We start from the raw sequence: 17,880 nt of genomic DNA, 5'->3' as shown, positions 1-17,880 counted from the left end.
ATATTCAGTAATACCTTTTAAAATGAAGGTACTGGTACTTTACTATTTTATGCTACTATTACTACTAATAATAATTCTACTTTACATTATGGAGGCTAATATTGCACTTTTTACTCCATTTATTTGAGAATTTTAGTTACTAGTTACTTTTGCAGATTTAGATTATTTATACAAAATATAAATCAACTAATACATTCTGATGCATTTTTATGGATGAATCTACCCAGCAGTATAGAAAGTACTTCAGCTCCAACTTTACCAGCTGTAACATTGAAGTGTTGATAATCCAAATATATATTAGCCTAAATAGTATTCTGAAATTGGCCATTGTGCACAATGAACACTTTTACTCTTAGTACATGTTGATACAAATACTTTTGTACTTTGACTACGGTAACATTTCTGAATACTTCTTCCACCACTGTTTAACAGCAGTAAATCATAAGGGACCGTTGTAAGTAGGTTGGAGCCTCCTAGTGGTGTAATGAAAGAAGACACTGTGGCAGACAGCAATGCTCACCACATTACTGAGTCACACTAATAGATTACACTTTACAGTTATCTTTTGTGGTTATGTAATCCTGTATATTATAACGCTGCAGATCTGAACAGTTTAATGCTGTCTGAGTGATTGACAGTAACATGGAATGCTGTGTATTTAAGTATATGAAAACCTCTTCTTTCATTCACTCTTCATATCACACCTTGTTTTAAGTGAGGCGCATAGTGTTGTAAATGCTCATAAACAGACCATATGTTTGTTTATTTTTCAAGGACACCAGTTGGACTGAGAATGAATTGAGCCACAGATGGGTTGTGTGTATTTGGTTTTTTTTTTAAATTTCCCAGGTGGAAGTTTTATTTTTCATCTAAGACCTTCCACAGCAAGTCTGAGTTTGCTGTCAGCAGCAACTCTCCCCGGAGCTGGCAGAGATCCAGAGCCTTTCTCAAGTTCCCTTTAGTACAGGTTGAACCTGTGGGTGGCTTAAAAGATGGGACACCCTGGTAACAGGATAGTAAGCTGCTTCTCCAATCTAACTGCATGAGATCTTAGAGGAAGTATGTCACGAGGACAATAGTCTTTTTCTTGCTTGCCGGTTATTCCATGTTTCTCTTCCTTTCACCTCTCCATCCTTGTGTTACTTCATACTCTTAATTCAATTCAATTCCATTCTAGGGGCTTTACTGGAAACAAATGTTTACATTGCCAAAGCAAGTGTGAAATAAAAAACAAAAATGTACATACAATAAGTAAGGATCTACCAGATTAAAGTTTAAACCGAGCTCTGTAACATTGCAGCATTGGAATCACATATTGTATATAAATGAAATCAGGTAAATTTGAACTAATATATACATACAGGCCTATATATACAGTGTGGACATTGCAGTTAAAAAAATATAAATAAATAAGTGAGAACGGTGACACTGCAACATTTCCAAGGTATTTCGAGGTATCTGTTCTATATGTAGCCTATTCTCCCTCCTCTCTCATCTTTAAAGGCCCAATGAATTTACAACACTATGAAGCATGTACTTGTGTGTAAATGGTCAGGAACTGTTTACCGTTATTGACATTAGCCTACATGAAAAGCAGACATCATTTGATAGTCAGAGCAAGTCTGTAAACCTGCAGCAAACATAATGTTTCCCTTTCTCTCTTTTTGTTATTCATTAGCATATGAATGTGTACTCTCTTACCTCAACTGTCTCTCCTTAAACTTACTCTTAATAACTCAGTCACCAACACATACAGACACACTGGCCTACACTTACTGATTGCCAACACTCCACACTGCGAAGAGAAGCTGTTGCCATGGCAATGGATTTTTTCAACTGACTACATGTAATATAGCCTTGGAGAAAGAGCAGTTCATATTTTTAGTCTAGGCCTACCTTGAGAACACACAAATACTGTGTTTAAAGATCAGCAATAGTAGCAGTTTCTTGTCTTTTATAACTGAATAAAGTAGGTATGTAGCTATTTTACATTGCAGACCCTTGTGGAGGCTGTACTATTTAAAAAGAAAAGAAAAAGAGAGGCTAGACTACATTCAACAAAAATGTCATTATTTATATCCTCATATTTCAAAGAAGAGGTTTTGAACCTGGCATTGAAGGCATCTCGACAGTTTTTAGAAACGTCTTATTTTCAGCTTATCTCAAGGGAAATTAATTTGGGCCACTTTTGAATTGCAGTTGCTGCGAGTCTTTCCGACGGTAACTGAAAGCATCACAAAGCCTGAGCACGTTCTGCTGCACGCGCTACACTCCTTCATCACAATCACACACAAAACAGGTCCGTGCATACACGGCGGGAGCGAGAGACTTACTGACAGTGTGTGTGTGTGTGTGTGTGTGTGTGTGTGTGTGTGTGTGTGTGTGTGTGTGTGTGTGTGTGTGTGTGCGTGTGTGTGTGCGTGTGTGAGGGAGGGAGGGACAGACAGACAGACAGAGGCGCGAGAGAGTAGGAAGCAGGCAACGCTGTCAAACGCAACTCAAGAGTCCAAAGAGACCAGAGGACTGTTGGGACTTCAGTTGCAGTTTTGTCATTTGGGGAGTCATACAGAGCTTACACAGGAAGATCAATCGAAACGGGACTTCTTCGTTGGACATCTTTGGCTGTGGAGGTGACCGGCTGGATGCCATGGACCCGATGCTGCCCGCAGACACGGAGGAAGACAAGGATGCGAGGAGGAAGATCCAGTTCTCCGTGCCTTCCTCCGTGCCCACCCAGCTGGACCCGCGACAGGTGGAGATGGTAAGAGCCAGGGCGTGTGGTGATGATTGTGTGTGTGTGTGTGTGTGTGTGTGTGTGTGTGTGTGTGTGTGTGTGTGTGTGTGTGTGTGTGTGTGTGCGTGCGCGTGGAAGAATGAGGTCAAACTTGGGTCATATACCAAAACCTGTTTCAGTGCTTTGTGTCATTGTTGTTCAGCCTAAACAGCTTATCACATACACACTACTTTTAGAATGTTATGGTCAACCTACCTGGCAAAAATAGATACAAGTAATGACACAAATTTGAAACATGCCTGCTTCTAACTTTCATCCTGACTTTTAAAAAGACAAAAGTGAGTGTCACCCTCCTCTGTATCGCATGTGAAGCATCAGGCCTGGCCACTGACAGACAGTTACATAACCAGTCTAGCACAACTTTGCAGAACTCTGTATTCTGACACTGGGTGTTACTCTGTCTGTGGGCAGCACTGGGATTAATGTGAGCTGTGCAGATTTGGAGCCCTTAAAAGTGATGAGGAATCTCTGCCCTTCAAAAGGAGCGGAGGAGGCGGAAGAGGAGGAGCAGGAAGTGAGGGATAAAGCACTGTTAGTTATATTAAAAATGAGATTATGTGCCTGAGCAATAATGCCCCTACCACATCTGTGAAACAAAATATAGAAGGTCACGTTGTTAGTCATATTTTACGAGGAGGTGGTAAGTGCAATAAATGCTGAACGATTTCAAAGCAAATGCAGGTGAAACATGCTGACATCAGAAGCTATGTTGGTGAAATAATGTAATAATGTTAGCCTGTGCAGTATGGATGCAGACTAGCATTTAGTCCAGCAATAACAGCCCATAAAGGACATTTTTGTAACACTGAGATAACCTTTGGATACAATTCCCCCAGCAAATAAAAGGTTTGTCTATTTCTTCCGCTTTTGAGTCAGAAGCCGTTCTTGCCTTATTGACAGATAGCCCCGAGGGAAATATTATTAGAGACAGGTGCAATATCCTAATTTCCTCCCAAATTTGAGATTTCATGGGGCATCTGCTTGGAGAGCTCATTTCAGGCTGGAATGCAAAAATAAACTAATAAATCAATAATAGCTGGCACTCAAATATTTCTCACACATCTGTTGTTTACAGCTCAACTTGCATTCTCTCTGGCTTTGGACTACTTTCTGTACCCCTTCATTTCTTCATTTGCTTTTTTTAAGCAACCCAAATGTGTCACATCTGAACACTATTTAGGTTAAACCAACTGTTACTAATGTGTTGATTTATAAATCCAATGGAAATTTGTCATCGTACTGAAACAAACTAAACGGGAAGGTTTTACATTACAAGTGTTGCTCATTACTTCCATAGTCTTCGATTATTAAGACCCTTTTCTACATACATTTCAACCCGTAAATGCTCATTGATGGCATCATTTGAGCTGAGTCAGCTCTTTCCTTATAAGACGCTCTGGCAATTTGGCGTCTCAGGAAGATTATTGCAAATCTTCTGGCACGGATATAATGGGAATAAAGGCAATAAAGCAAAAGTGGTAAAACACGCAAAAGGTTCTTACGTCATTATACATCTTAGGATACATCTTCTTATCGTCACCAAAGCGACCCTAACTCTCCTTATAGGATCACTTGTTGCTGAAAATGCTAGCGGAGAAAAATCTGCTGCCGATTTGAGGATTTTCGTCAATGCTTAACATACCACAAATCCAGCTGAGGGAAATAGCAAATTGTGATAATGCATGATTTAGGTTGCCTGCAGTTCGTTGTTTCTTTTTCTTATTTCCCCACTCACCATTGCAGTGCAGGCTGCCACCCTAACCTAATGGTCATGTCATGTGGGAAGAGACCATAGACTGTATAACATTAGTGGACAACGCATCCGGTTCGGCGAAGTGCTGCAAAATGCGGAAGTGCCTTACACCTGCATTCTATCTGAATTCCAGCAGGGGGGGTGTCACGTGGGGTTGCAAAAGGAGGTCGGTTTCTATAGAAGTCTATGAGAAAGTGACCCACTTCTCACTTTATTTATTACCTTCATAATGAGTTTATGGTCTCAATCTCTAGTTTTAAGTCTTCATTTTTTAAATTAAGGTCTCGTTGATTTTAAAATTGGCAATAACGCAGGGGGTGTTTTAGGGCGTGGCTATGATGTGATTGCCAGTGAAAGTGTGTAACTTAAGGTAGAGGGTAAGGGCTCCTCCCTCACTTCTCCCTCTCGTCTAAAATCGTCACAACCAGGATGGCTGCGCCCGTAACGGCAAACTTGACGACTCATAGCAGATCTCCACAAACCAATGGGTGACGTCACACATGCTCTGTACATAATATTATACAGTTAGCATAAAACATGACTAATTGACTAAATAAATCTAAGTTGACTAAGACCAAAACGACCGATTAGTCGATTAATCGACTAAGAAGGAGCAGCCTTAATAAATAAAACAAAGTGTTTGGGACAAGAGTGAGGGAAAATAGAGAAATCTAACTGACAGAGGGCACGTAAGAAAAGGGAAGAGAGAATAAACATCAGCCAAGGAAATTACTGATTAAAACCAAAGAGATTAGCTGTGGATGACTGAGGGCAAGGACAGCTAATGATAAGAACAAATGTTCACTGCAGCACAACCAAGAGCTCTAAAGTTCAGCAGGGTCTTTCCCACCTAACCAAGCATACTTCATTCTGCTCCTGTTAACACATTAGTCCTATTTACAAGAAGCCAGACCAGCTGAGAATGTCTGGCTAGCTGGAAACAGGAAATAACACATTTTCTTTCCATTGAATAGGACACCGTAACTCCAGCTAAATGTAGAAACTTGCAATGGGAAGTTTCCAATTCCCGGTGTAGAGTATATATGCAGCCCTTCTGCCTGTTTTTTTTTTTTTTTTAGAAATTCCTCACTGGAAAACAAATCAAATTGCAACAGTCTATCTCATTATGTTTTCTTGAACATCAAATCAAGCTCTACACAGGATTATTCACAGAATAAATTGAATGCATTGTATAAAATAAATACTGCAAGGGATTTATGTTTCTTAATTGTTAAGTGGATAGGTTGTTTCTCTATGAAGGGCTCTTCAGGACACTCTACCCACCCAGTGCTGCCATTGTGCATTATAAACTACCAGATTAATGCATTGAAGTTGAACATTATGTAACCACGAAGGTCATCCTACCTACCCAAAATAAGGTGTGGGATTAATGATTTACGATGCGGCCGGGCACCACATTGAAGTGACAGTGAGGTTGTAGCTGCTACATTTCTAACCTTTGCTGGATAGTTCTCAAAAACTGCAAAAAATTAGAACAGAAAATGCATTAACACATCAGACGTACACAGTTGGAGTAGTGTTTCGTCCAGCTGTCCTCACTGTCACTGGCTACGGCATGGTGTTGTGTGACTGCTTGCACCAAAATGAATTACTTGATATGCCTAACTTTACATCAAAGTTTTATTTACCAGATGTTCATTGTTAAACAGCCTTTAACAGCACAATGATGGTGTGTAAAACCTTGAATGATATTTCAGTGAATGCACATATACTCTGTGCTACTAACAGTATAAAACATTAGGGCTGTTTTTAAAGTTCAGTGTTTTACTGTAAAGATGTATGGAATGCTGTGTGAACTAGCCAGACCTTCCTCTGCAGAGCGGCGCTAAAATCAGCAAAATAGGCTTGGGAAGGAACTTGTTTTGGTGGAACATGTGCTTGTTCAAAAGTTGTTGAAGTTGTTTTAGTCATGCAACAGAAAACTCGATTTACCATGCAGAGATCTGAGGAGCAGTTAACCATTAGTCCTCATAAATCGACTGGAGTTTAGAATGCCAACACAAAGAAGGCAGAAGGTGAGGGACATCCGGCCGAAAAATGAGGGACATCCGGCGGATCTTCCGGCGGCACCGGAGCAATCCTCTAAGTGAATCCTCGTCGATATAGACTAAAACGCACCACACTGCCAATTTTGTGGTGGAAGATCACTGAAACAGGTCTGTGTTAATAGATGTTTTTGTACACAGTTAGCTATTTGAGTAGAGACCGTTGCGAAATCAAATACTTAAAAACAAGTTTCTGTGATGCCTTAACTTGTGAAAATAGCTTGTAAAGCCATCTATATCATATATTTTGTGAGCCATCATCCTAAACCAAACTCAATGATTGAAACATTATTAGGGCAGTAATAATATCTGTGTAACAAATTGTGATGACAGGTTCAATACATGTATAAAAAGAAAACTTAACTCAACTCTGAACAAAACAAATCCCCAAATAGTAGCTTATTTCTACAATGCAGGAGGTTACTGCTCACTTGGCTAAATGATAGAGTTATATCATCACATTTAGCCTGTTCAAGCAAAAGAGTGCCCTAAATAAACACAAAACCAGGGTATTGAATCTATACCAGCTAGCAGTATGCGCTGAGAAATGTGAAACAAATCAGTTACAAATCAAAGCAGCCGGCGGCCGTGCAGTGCAGCGTCACTGAGCTGTACCAGGTATTACTGTAATAGGCATTTCAGACCTGCAAGGCGACAACCTGATGAAAATACCGTGTTCCCTGTAGGTGCTTGACCTTCTGGCAACCATGTTAACAAAACACTCAGAAAAGGTCACTGTGTCTGAAAAGGCTCTCAGACAGGGGCTTACCTTTGACTGCACATGTTTTTTTCCCTGAGAGATATGTGTGTGTGTGTGTGTGTGTGTGTGTGTGTGTGTGTGTGTGTGTGTGTGTGTGTGTAAGTGTCTCTATATGTGTTTGTTAGAGTACTGCATTAGAATTTTTATGTTGACACATTTTAAACATCTAATTGGATGCCTTGTAATTCATATTTAAATGTGTTCCCCCACAACGGGCAGTGTATTTAATTCCAGTGTCTGAATAATGAATATGTATGATTTCAGCACGCAGAATGAGGCAGATGCAGGAAGTTAGTGCGTTACTCCAGAGTCAACCAAAGCTGCCCACACATGTTATGCCTACACTTTCAGCTGGGATTGGCTTGGCAGCCCCTTGTATCTCACAACAATCTTATTACCATAACACGTTACAAAATAGAAAGAGGGTGATACATCTATTGTATATTTCATAACACTTAGTTATTGTTAGCCAGAAGGAGGTGTTTTATTATTGTTTATCATTGTACTATGAATAATCAAGGGTTGGCGTCGCTTGGACTTAAATCATAACAATAGGTGAAAATAAAATGTTCAGAAAATAACTGAAGTATTGGCAACAAAATGTACTTAAAAGTAAAAGTACTTAGTATGCAGAATGTCTCCTGAATTGTTATATTATTGATGCATTAACATATAAGGAGTACTTTAATGTTGTAGCTGGTCAAGGTGGAGCTAAATGTAAGTATTGTATGTGCTTCTGTATAGTTTAATCAGTAACAATGCATTCTATTCTATAAACTGATAATCATTTCTGCATTCAAAATCTCAACCTGAAAAGTTATGAGTAACAATAGCTGTAAAATAAATGTAGTGCAGTAAGTACAATAGTTCCCCCTAATATGGAATATTACATATTATTGTAAAGTTGTGTTATGTAACTGTCTTCTCATATCAGACTGAAACTGATGACATTTTAAAGTTACATTTCATTTCAGTTGCATAACTGCTGGGTTATCACTCACTCTGCTTCACACATACAATACATGAAGATGAGGGAGCAACAGGAATGCAGAATATCTGTTTCTTGAGCCCACAGTTTGTGACCTGAGAGGAGATATCAGGTTGTATCTAACAACTGCAGTAGTATAATACATCAGTAGTAACAACAGCTGGAGATCATTATATATTTTCACCCCTGCTTGATGTTAAATTTACTTAAAGGAACACGCCGACTTATTGGGAATTTAGCTTATTCACCGTAACCCCCAGAGTTAGACAAGTCCATACATACCCTTCTCATCTCCGTGCATGCTGTAATGCTGTCTGATGGCTCCAGCGGCATCAGGCCAGCACAGAACATCAGGTGAATGGTTCCAGCAATCCTATTGCTCCGAATAAGTGACAAAATAACGCCAACATGTTCCTATTTACACGTTGTGATTTATAGAGTCACAGCGTGTACAAAAAACAACGTAACATGAGACACAGCCGTCTTCTAACTGTAAACAAACCGGGACTATATTCTCAGGCGGAAGAATATAGTACTTGGGCGGAGTGATATGCTCACAGCAAGCCTGTCTGAGAATATAGTTCCCGGTTTGTTTACTGTTGAAGAAGATGGCTGTGTCTCATGTTACGTTGTTTTTTTGTACACGCCAGACTATACAAATCACAACATGTAAATAGGAACATGTTGCCGTTATTTTGTCACTTTTGTGGTCCGGAGCAGTAGGCTAGTTGGAACCAGTTACCTGCAGGATCTGTGCTAGGCTAAGCTAATGCTGGAACCGTCAGGCAGCGTTACAGCACGCACGGAGATGAGAAGGGTATGTATCGACTTGTCTTACTCCGGGGGTTACGGTGAATAAGCTTAATTCCCAATAAGTCGGCGTGTTCCTTTAAATAGTAACTGAAAATTGCTTTAGTTGGAAAGAAAAAAACACGCTCCACCAATAAGTGATGTTGAATGACATAAAACCTAAAAAAAACAGAACACCTATATTTAAACTGTGAACCACCCACCACCAATCAGTGAAGGTAAGAGGGCTATTATTATTTGGCTATATGATGCAAGATTGTTCAAGGCAGTTTAAGTAGAAGTGGACATGCATTTGATGGTGAAATAACACACTGGACAGAATAATTGAAAAACCTAAATGATTACGACCAAGTGATGGGAACATGCAGTGTAATACTGCGCACATTTAAATAATCCAGGCAGCCGCCATCTATAACAAGATGTAATCCACATTCAGGAACAATCTGGACAACAATCTTTTAAATGTTGTTATGCAATGATATGTATTTTCTCATTGCATAGTTGTCACAGAAAAAAATCCTCTGGAGACATTATGTAACATCAAGAACCACAAGGCTACATAAAAGACTGTTGGTATCAGTCTGACCTTGTTCCTATGGATGGGGCTGTCTGTGTTAGGGATTTGCTTAGCACAAACATATGCAAATATACACAAATTCACACAGCATGGTTTGATAGACTCTCTGTTTCCTAAGATTCGACGTCGGAGGCCGACACCAGCCACACTCTTCAGATTGACAGAACCACCATCACCAGAGGAAGACATCGGCCCTCACCAGGTAGACCAGATGGTGTGCACTATTTGGGACTTAAAATCCACCAGAATTAAAGACCAAAGGCTAAAGTCACTCACCATTTTCCATCAAATTCCAATGATTTTAAAAGGAGGCAGAGACACTCATCTGTTCACTCTCAGTAGTCTTAATACACCAGAACACAATGTGAGTTTGTTTGTTGAGTAATGTGTGTGAGTGACTCTTTATGTTTTCAAGCTCTAAATGTATGTACGCAAAGTGAATGCAGCACTCTCAGGTTTGTTTTGTGGAGGTTGTAGAAAGGCATTCTGGGAAATATTGCATGTTTGCATTGGAGGCAAGAGTATATTAGGTGGGATGAGAGAGAGAGTGGGTGCACACCAAAAGTAAATTCGATCTGTATCTGTCAATCTTGTGTGTGTGTGTGTGCGTGTGTACGAGGTAATAGAATTGAGGACCCAAATGCAGACAAACACATATACAAGGCAAGAAATTTAGGATGAAGGAAATATTACTAAAGGCAATGGTCCAGAACAGGCTGACACATTAGATGGCGGTCTGAAAAGTCAAACAAATCCAAGAAGACATGTCTAATGGGACAGGCAACAGGTTAATACATTGGAACATGTAACAATAAAGCAGAAACAGGTTCAAATTGCTGGATGCAAAGGCAACACTGACAACATGATACATTAGCAAAGGGGAAAGGGCTGATGAGATAATGAGAGGTAGTTGTGTCAGCAGGTGGGGATGTACAGGTGGATGTGGGAGTCAGGTGAACAGGATTGGTGGGCAAGTACGAGAGCATGTAGTGGACAGGTGGAGAATGGCATGTCTGGGAAGTTCCTCATAAATGCATGGCCCTGGGGGAAGTGAGAAGTGGCTAGGGACAGGGACAAAGGGGAAGACAGAGCAAAATAAAAACAGCTGAGGCAGCCATGGTGACAGTATCACAATATCACAAATTACTGTGTGACAATCTGGTTGAGACTCCAAAACCACATTTTTCCTCTTTCCTTCAAAACAGTCAAATTAATTTTGTTTTATTTCTTTTGTATTGCAGTTTTTCATCTTGAATGAATGTCTCATCTTTGCTTCCTTTCTACTATAATTAACAATTCAAAAAATAATGAAATAATAACAATTTACTATAGTCCGAGATGTATCTGAGGCTACAGCACTGTGGGTAGTGTTTTCACTACCACAGTATTTTCAGGGCTGGACTGGCCATCTGCCATACCGGGCATTTTCCCGGTGAGCCGACGCACTTTTGGGCCGAATCGCGATAAAATAGGACTTATTTTTATTTTTTATTTATTTATTTGTTTTGGCCGCACCGGCCCATAAAGAACTCACAGCGGCCCATTGGTTAATTTTCTTTATTGGCACTGGCCTGACCCAATCAAATCCACTATGGCCACGCCCCTGGCCCTGAGACACGAGCTAGTGGTTGTGCCAGAGACCAGCTGGTCCGTGCCAGAGACCAGCTGGTCCTGACCACACAGATCTCCATTATCAATAATAATAACAATAATAATCATAATATATCTGATATAGTATATTGTATAGACAAAAGATTATGATCTCTGACAGTTATCCAGCTAACAGTGCTGCCAAAACAACAGGAAAGGTTAGAAAATACTAAAGCCGCTTCACAGACCACAGGGGCCACATGGGAGACCACTGAGGAGCTGGTCGCGACCAGTGTCTCTAGTGCCCCTAGTGGCAGTAACCACTGGTCCGTGCCAGAGACCATGGTCCCTGGACAGACCACAGAATCGGCTTCAACCCCCTCTCCACTTTTGTCCAAAGCGACAAAATATGAATCTTACAATAGTTAAAATTAACAGTAAACTGTTTTTAAAGTTGCTAAGCCAATATTAAGCAAAATAGTAATAATAACAATAATGGCAATACAATATCAAATATCAAATATCAAATATCAATAACAAAAATACCATAAATATACAAATCATAACTCTAAGAATGAATGAATTATTTAAGTGTAAGATCAACAGATAAGTCTTGAAGGATCCAAAACTATCACATGAACGCAGAACACTAGGCAACTCATATCATAGAATGTACGCATATTTTAAGAGGACTGTCTGCAGGGAATGTGTCTGACCAATCATGGAGGGTGTGGGCCGCCTGGGCCAAAAATGCCAGGGCCAATTTTTTATCCCAGTCTAGCCCTGGGTATTTTCCACTGAAATACGGCTAAAACATTTACTGTACATATATCCGATAATCTGTAAACCGTGATTTGGATGCTTTACTTCTGCAGTGGGTTCTGGGGGAAAATGGAGCCTTGAAAGCCAACCTGGTTCACACGTCAACCTACCAGCCACCCTCACTTAAAGGTAAACGCACTGTTTTGAATATATTTAAATGTGTGTTTGAATTCACGTAACAAATGACACAAAATAAAATAATTTGTGAGATCTAATTCTGCTGTAGCAACTGCCATGTGGTTTATATCTGTTTAGAATATGTTTATCCAAAAAAAACACAGTGTGTGTGTGTGTGTGTGTGTGTGTGTGTGTGTGTGTGTGTGTGTGTGTGTGTGTGTGTGTGTGTATGTGTGTGTGTGTGTGTGTGTGTGTGTGTGTGTGTGTGTGTGTGTGTGTGTGTTATGTGAGATTAGGAGCAGAGACAGCTGTGAGTCTGTTCTGGATCATCCTGGATTATAGGATGGGCACACAGCTGCAACATGGTGTCACACATACACGGATACAACCAGAGTCACACAAATATAAACACACAAAAACAAAATTATTTGACCCTTAAGATCAATGTCTACATTGTTTTACTGAAAGTGTATTGGTGGGATGAATTGCATTTTAACAACATGCATACACATTTGTATATAAACACCATCTCTTCATTTCAGAAGTGAGAATATTAGATATCACCCACATATTATCAACTTTAACTTCTCACCTTGCAGCAGTGTACTCGACTCCATGACATCACTGTTGGGTGTGGTTACAGGTGCAACAAAGCACACTTCTGACCACACCCAACCACATCCATCAGTGATATTTTCAACAGAGTTCAGAGCCCATTATCACCACTCCTTTTTTATTATTTTTTATTGAACCACTGGCTCAATCCATTATAGCTCATGCTTTAATCATATGTACAGTATAACAATGATACCTATGAACATCTCTCTATGCAGTAGAGCTGTCAGTCTTCCTCTATAATACCATTCAAATTTCATTTTTTTTTAATATTCAAATAATATTCAAATATTTAATGATCATATGCAGCCTGTTATAAATATGTACTACACTACTCAGGCGTATGCATTGTCAATGCCACTATGTGGTTGTTGTTATAAGTTCTGTCCTGAGCAGTGGTTCTCAAACTTTTTTCAATAATGTACCCCTTTTGAATTGTTTCTTTAAGCCAAGCGCTAATCATTTTCGGTAGAAAAAAAAGTCTATATAAAGAGGAACAGTACAGTGTTGTCAGCGATCGATTTACTAAACAACAGCCTTACTGAAAAAAAGACAAAAACTTGGAAAAAGATGTTAGAAAGAAGGAAGGATGGAAGGCAAGAATAGGTCAAAATAATATCAAAAACTTCAAAAACAGTGACATAAGAAGAAAAAAGCGAGAAACTTGTAAAAAGTAGGACAGTAGAAGGAAGGAAGGCAAGATTAGGTCCAAAGAAGGCGACACAAATGTCACATTTTTGGTAGAAAAAAAAAAAAATTATACATAAAGAGGAACAATGTTCTGGACAACAGCCTTGTAACTATTAAACATTTTGTTAAATATCTCACGTACCCCCTGCAGTCCTCCAAACTACCCCTAGGGGTACACGTACCCCCATTTGAGAAACACTGCACTAGAGGGACTTCCAACATCAGCCTGGCCTTGAAGGGGATCTACGTCATGCCACATTGCATTTCTTTTTAAAGATTAAAGATGATTTTTTTGGGGGGTATTTTCAGCCTTTATTTTTGACAGGACAGCTGAAGACAAGAAAGCAACCTGTTTCTTGCAGATTGTCACGATACTGAGAATACAGCTGTTAGAAGGTAATCTATTAAGTCGAAACTAAGCTAAGCTCCTATAACTCGCGAAGCAGTTAGGAAACCAGAACAAGCTAACTAGCATTTTGGCTTGGTGGATGTCGATTTTAAAGTCACGTTAAAACTAGTTCCCATCCTTCTTCCGATTTCCAGCCGCAGCCTGTCACTCCCCCCTCGTACCAACAGCTAGGGCTGGGCGATATGGCCTAAAAATAAAATCCCAGATTTCTTCCAAAAAAATTATATTTTTTCTCCCCCTACTTAAAATCAATCTGCTGCAGATGACAAAGAAATTGTTCAAAACAGGTTTTTACTTTATTTTGTTTTGACTCATACACACACACACACACACACACACGGGGCTATATTTTCAACAACAACAAAACAGATGCGTGAGATAAATCTGTTTTCACACATACAGGTAATTCACTTCTCGTTCCTCGCTAAAAGTTCAAATCATGTTAACGTTATTGCGCAACCTTGCCCCTATTTTCACCTGTTGCTGAGTAACGTACATTAACATCATATGGTCTCTTGAAGAGGAGCTCCGTGCTACAGAGCGGCGATTGCTAGTTGTTTAAGCCGCTACAGACCTCCGTCACAGCTCGGTCGTATCAGCAGCATTTAGTAGAGCCGCAACAGAGTTCCTCAACACCGCCTCTGGTGCCCCGCATGGTGCTCCTTCAGGTCAGCGGTAGCTGGTGGTTCAGTTTTCCGAGAATAGGTGACTCTCAGCCGGGGACAGAGCGCCGCTAACTGCCGGTCATTTCGGCGGAGATTACGGATAAGTAAGTAATGAAACGACTAGTTATTTTATATATATATATATATATATATATATTTAGTCCCTGTCGCTGCCATGTTGTTTGTGTATTTCTATGGCAAACGCGCAGGGGAGGGCTGAGCCCGTTCGGAGCTACAGAAGCCCAGCGGGGAGTGTCGGCGGATGTTAAGGAGAAAATCAATTTTCATTTAAACAAATCAACGTTAACTACACATTCGAGTTAATTGATAAAATCGATTTATCGCCCAGCCCTACCAACAGCCCTAATATGCAGATGACATTGTCCTATTTTCAAAGAACGTATCATGGTCCTTTCCTGCACTTACTAAATTATCAGAAATTATATGGAACATTTTCTGGTTACAAAATCAATCATGCTAAATCTAATGCTCTTTATTTTACTCAGTCTGAAAGAGTGATGAAAGCTTGAAACACCACCAGAAACACTCAAAATGAATGATAATTTTTCCTGCTGGATGTGTAAATATGCAAGTGTTTGCTAAAAGGTTCGTGATGATATGTCAATGTTGTGTCGCCCCCAAGTGGGCAAAAAAAACAGTTATTGCAGATTTGAAGCAAAAAGAATATCGAAACAAAACATAAATTATCTCTTCCATACATTCATCCATCCATCATCTGTCCATTAACTGATTTTTATGTGTAAAATCGGCGCAGTGCTCCTTTATTCTATATCCGGTTTTGTATTTTCAGCTGTCCAGAGGATGTACCAGGCCCACCTGGCCTCCCTAGACATGTCTTCTGTGGACAAAGAGGATCCCTCTTCTGGGGAGGAAGAGGAGGAACGTGAGAAGGAGAGCCAGCAGACAGCCTCAGCTACAGGTGGGTCAGACTGGACGGTCTTTCACATTATGCCATTTTTCTATCTTATACTGGCATTTGTTCCACACATAGACATTGCTTACACTTTTGAAATCCCTTTCTTGTCAGATCTAAGGGAAGAAAGCAAACCTCTCAGGGATCAGTGTGCTCCACCGGACAGTTTGACAGGAAGTGCTCATCTCAGCCGTCACCACGGAGACAAAGAGGAGGCCAAAGAAAGAGAGGATGTAAAAGGAGAATGACAAAAGAATAGGGCTCCGATGGAGACAGAGTGTAAGTGTGGAACAGTGTTGCATTGCACACATATGGTCCATGTATGTGTGTGCCTGCATGGGTGTGTGTTTTTTGGGTCTGTGAGTGTGTGCATGCGTGCTATAAAAGAGCTGAATGTGGAATAGAGAGAGAGAGAGAGAGAGAGAGAGAGAGAGAGAGAGAGAGAGAGAGAAAAAAGACAGACATTGAAGAAGGTCAGAATATTAATGAGCAGGTATATGGAAATGTTAAGCTGAAATCACGTCTGGCCAGGGCTGAAATTCCAGTCAGCCAAGGACAATGCACAAGAAATATGAGAACTGCATTTTCTCAAGCAAATACCTGTTTTTTTTAGGTTCAGGATTCAACAGCATTCTGGGACTTTGGGTAGTTTTTCCAGAAAACTATATCCATGTGTGAAAAATCTGATTTTGAATCACCTTCATTCACATCATGTACAGGGGATGCCACATAATGATACTGGTCCTAAAACACACATCTCAAGAACAACTGGAAAAAGCGGATGATGCACACAGCTCAAGATAAAATAAAATAACATATAAACCATTTTATGCATATTTTACAAACATTTAAGATTCTATTTTATCTGTAGTGTGATGGTCAAAGTGCAAGAAAGTTTTAGGAGTTAGTTAGAGGTTATTTTATATTATGTCTCACACAGTTTGACCAGACATTGGCTATTGTATGTGATACACAGATATGGTACACTATATTACATGATATACTACAGTGTGATAAGTATACAGTACACAGTTATATTGCAGAGTCAATCCCTATTGAAATTTAACCGAGGAACTGTAGAGCTGCTTCCAAAGTTAGAACACAACTTTTCAGTTTGCTAGCCTCAACTTTGTAGACATTTACGTCCAAGGTCAAGGAAATGAGAGTATGGCTTACAGACGTTTTGATCGCAGTCACAGCCACAGCAGACCAGATTAAATCATATCAGAATAATCCAACTAATCACGGAAATGCAGCACAGTTTTTACAGTTTCATATTATGAATAGGCTTTTTTGTAACAAGGCGATTAGCAAGCATGATCTGTTTGTGACGGCAGAGATGATCGGTGGGGACTGAAAGAAGACCTATTTTTTTTTTTAAACAATATATATGATGAGTGTAATTATTGACTTGTATATAAATGTTTTGTTTTGTTTTGGTTGCTAATCAAACAATTATAATGGGTTGTTGTTGGTATTTGTGTGATTTTATGTCTGTAAAAGGAATCTGTAGGAATGTAAAATGCTCCAGTCATATTTCTTTTCTAAGAAAAGAAAGACAAAAGTCTTTATTTGGCATTTTAGTTTACACATGGAGTCAACATGTAATTTGGATGTTTGACAAATGTGTTTGGATATTGCAAATGACAGAACACATTGAGATTGATTAAATGAAGACCCTGAAAACCTTTTTGCACTTTTATGATCTTTGTTCCTCAGATGTTTACAGACTATATATGTGTTCTTTACCACAGCTATTAGCAAAAAATATTAGCAAAATCAGAAAACATTTACACATTTTTGGCTTGATATTTGAGGAGCAACTCAAGACGGCAGAGTAATGACACCTGGTGTTCAGTACTTCTAATTACACAATCATATTCTCAGATGCATATCTAAATTTGATCATTTAAAATAAAGCAATTTCTTAGCTGTATTATCAAATTCATACTGCTTCCACTTATCTCTGCCGTCATCTTTTTTAATATCAACAATAAGTTTGGATCAATATAATGCTGTTATGCAATATAAGTCTGAGATAAGAAAACATGAAATACAAATTGTTTTAGCATCTTTATTCATATTATCAGAAATTGTGTTTGAACTGCAGGGGCAATGTGTAATTACATTTCTAACAGAAAAAAAGGAACCCTCAGAAAAGACATTCACTGGACCAAGGAAATGAAGTGAAATATTTAATTTACATGTTTTTTTGTCTTTGCATTTTTTTGCATTAAGAGTCATTTTGAATACAATTTAAATGATTAAAGATCAGAATCAAAGAAACCTC

General features: G+C 39.4%; 1 protein-coding gene across 4 annotated transcripts; it reads left to right on the top strand.

Annotated features, from left to right (window-relative positions):
* The first annotated feature begins 2,390 nt into the window (after positions 1-2,390).
* Positions 2,391-17,880, top strand: LOC114548322 (protein phosphatase 1 regulatory subunit 1B). Of its 4 annotated transcripts, none has more exons than XM_028568206.1 (6): positions 2,391-2,761; positions 9,867-9,962; positions 12,214-12,289; positions 15,468-15,596; positions 15,705-15,869; positions 16,310-17,880. In XM_028568206.1, the coding sequence occupies exons 1-5, from the start codon at positions 2,648-2,650 to the stop codon at positions 15,836-15,838; spliced, it is 549 nt and encodes a 182-aa protein (XP_028424007.1). In that variant the 5' UTR covers positions 2,391-2,647; the 3' UTR covers positions 15,839-15,869; positions 16,310-17,880. The 4 variants fall into 4 exon arrangements, with proteins under 4 accessions (XP_028424007.1, XP_028424006.1, XP_028424008.1 ...); XM_028568205.1 differs by having other exon boundaries at positions 16,204-17,880; XM_028568207.1 differs by having other exon boundaries at positions 9,867-9,950; positions 15,705-17,880.

Source organism: Perca flavescens, chromosome 21, assembly GCF_004354835.1.
Source record: "Perca flavescens isolate YP-PL-M2 chromosome 21, PFLA_1.0, whole genome shotgun sequence".
In the NCBI taxonomy this organism is placed as follows: Eukaryota; Metazoa; Chordata; class Actinopteri; order Perciformes; family Percidae; genus Perca; species Perca flavescens.
The sequence above is the reverse complement of the archived record's forward strand: the minus strand, read 5'-3'. Positions and strand labels throughout refer to the sequence as shown.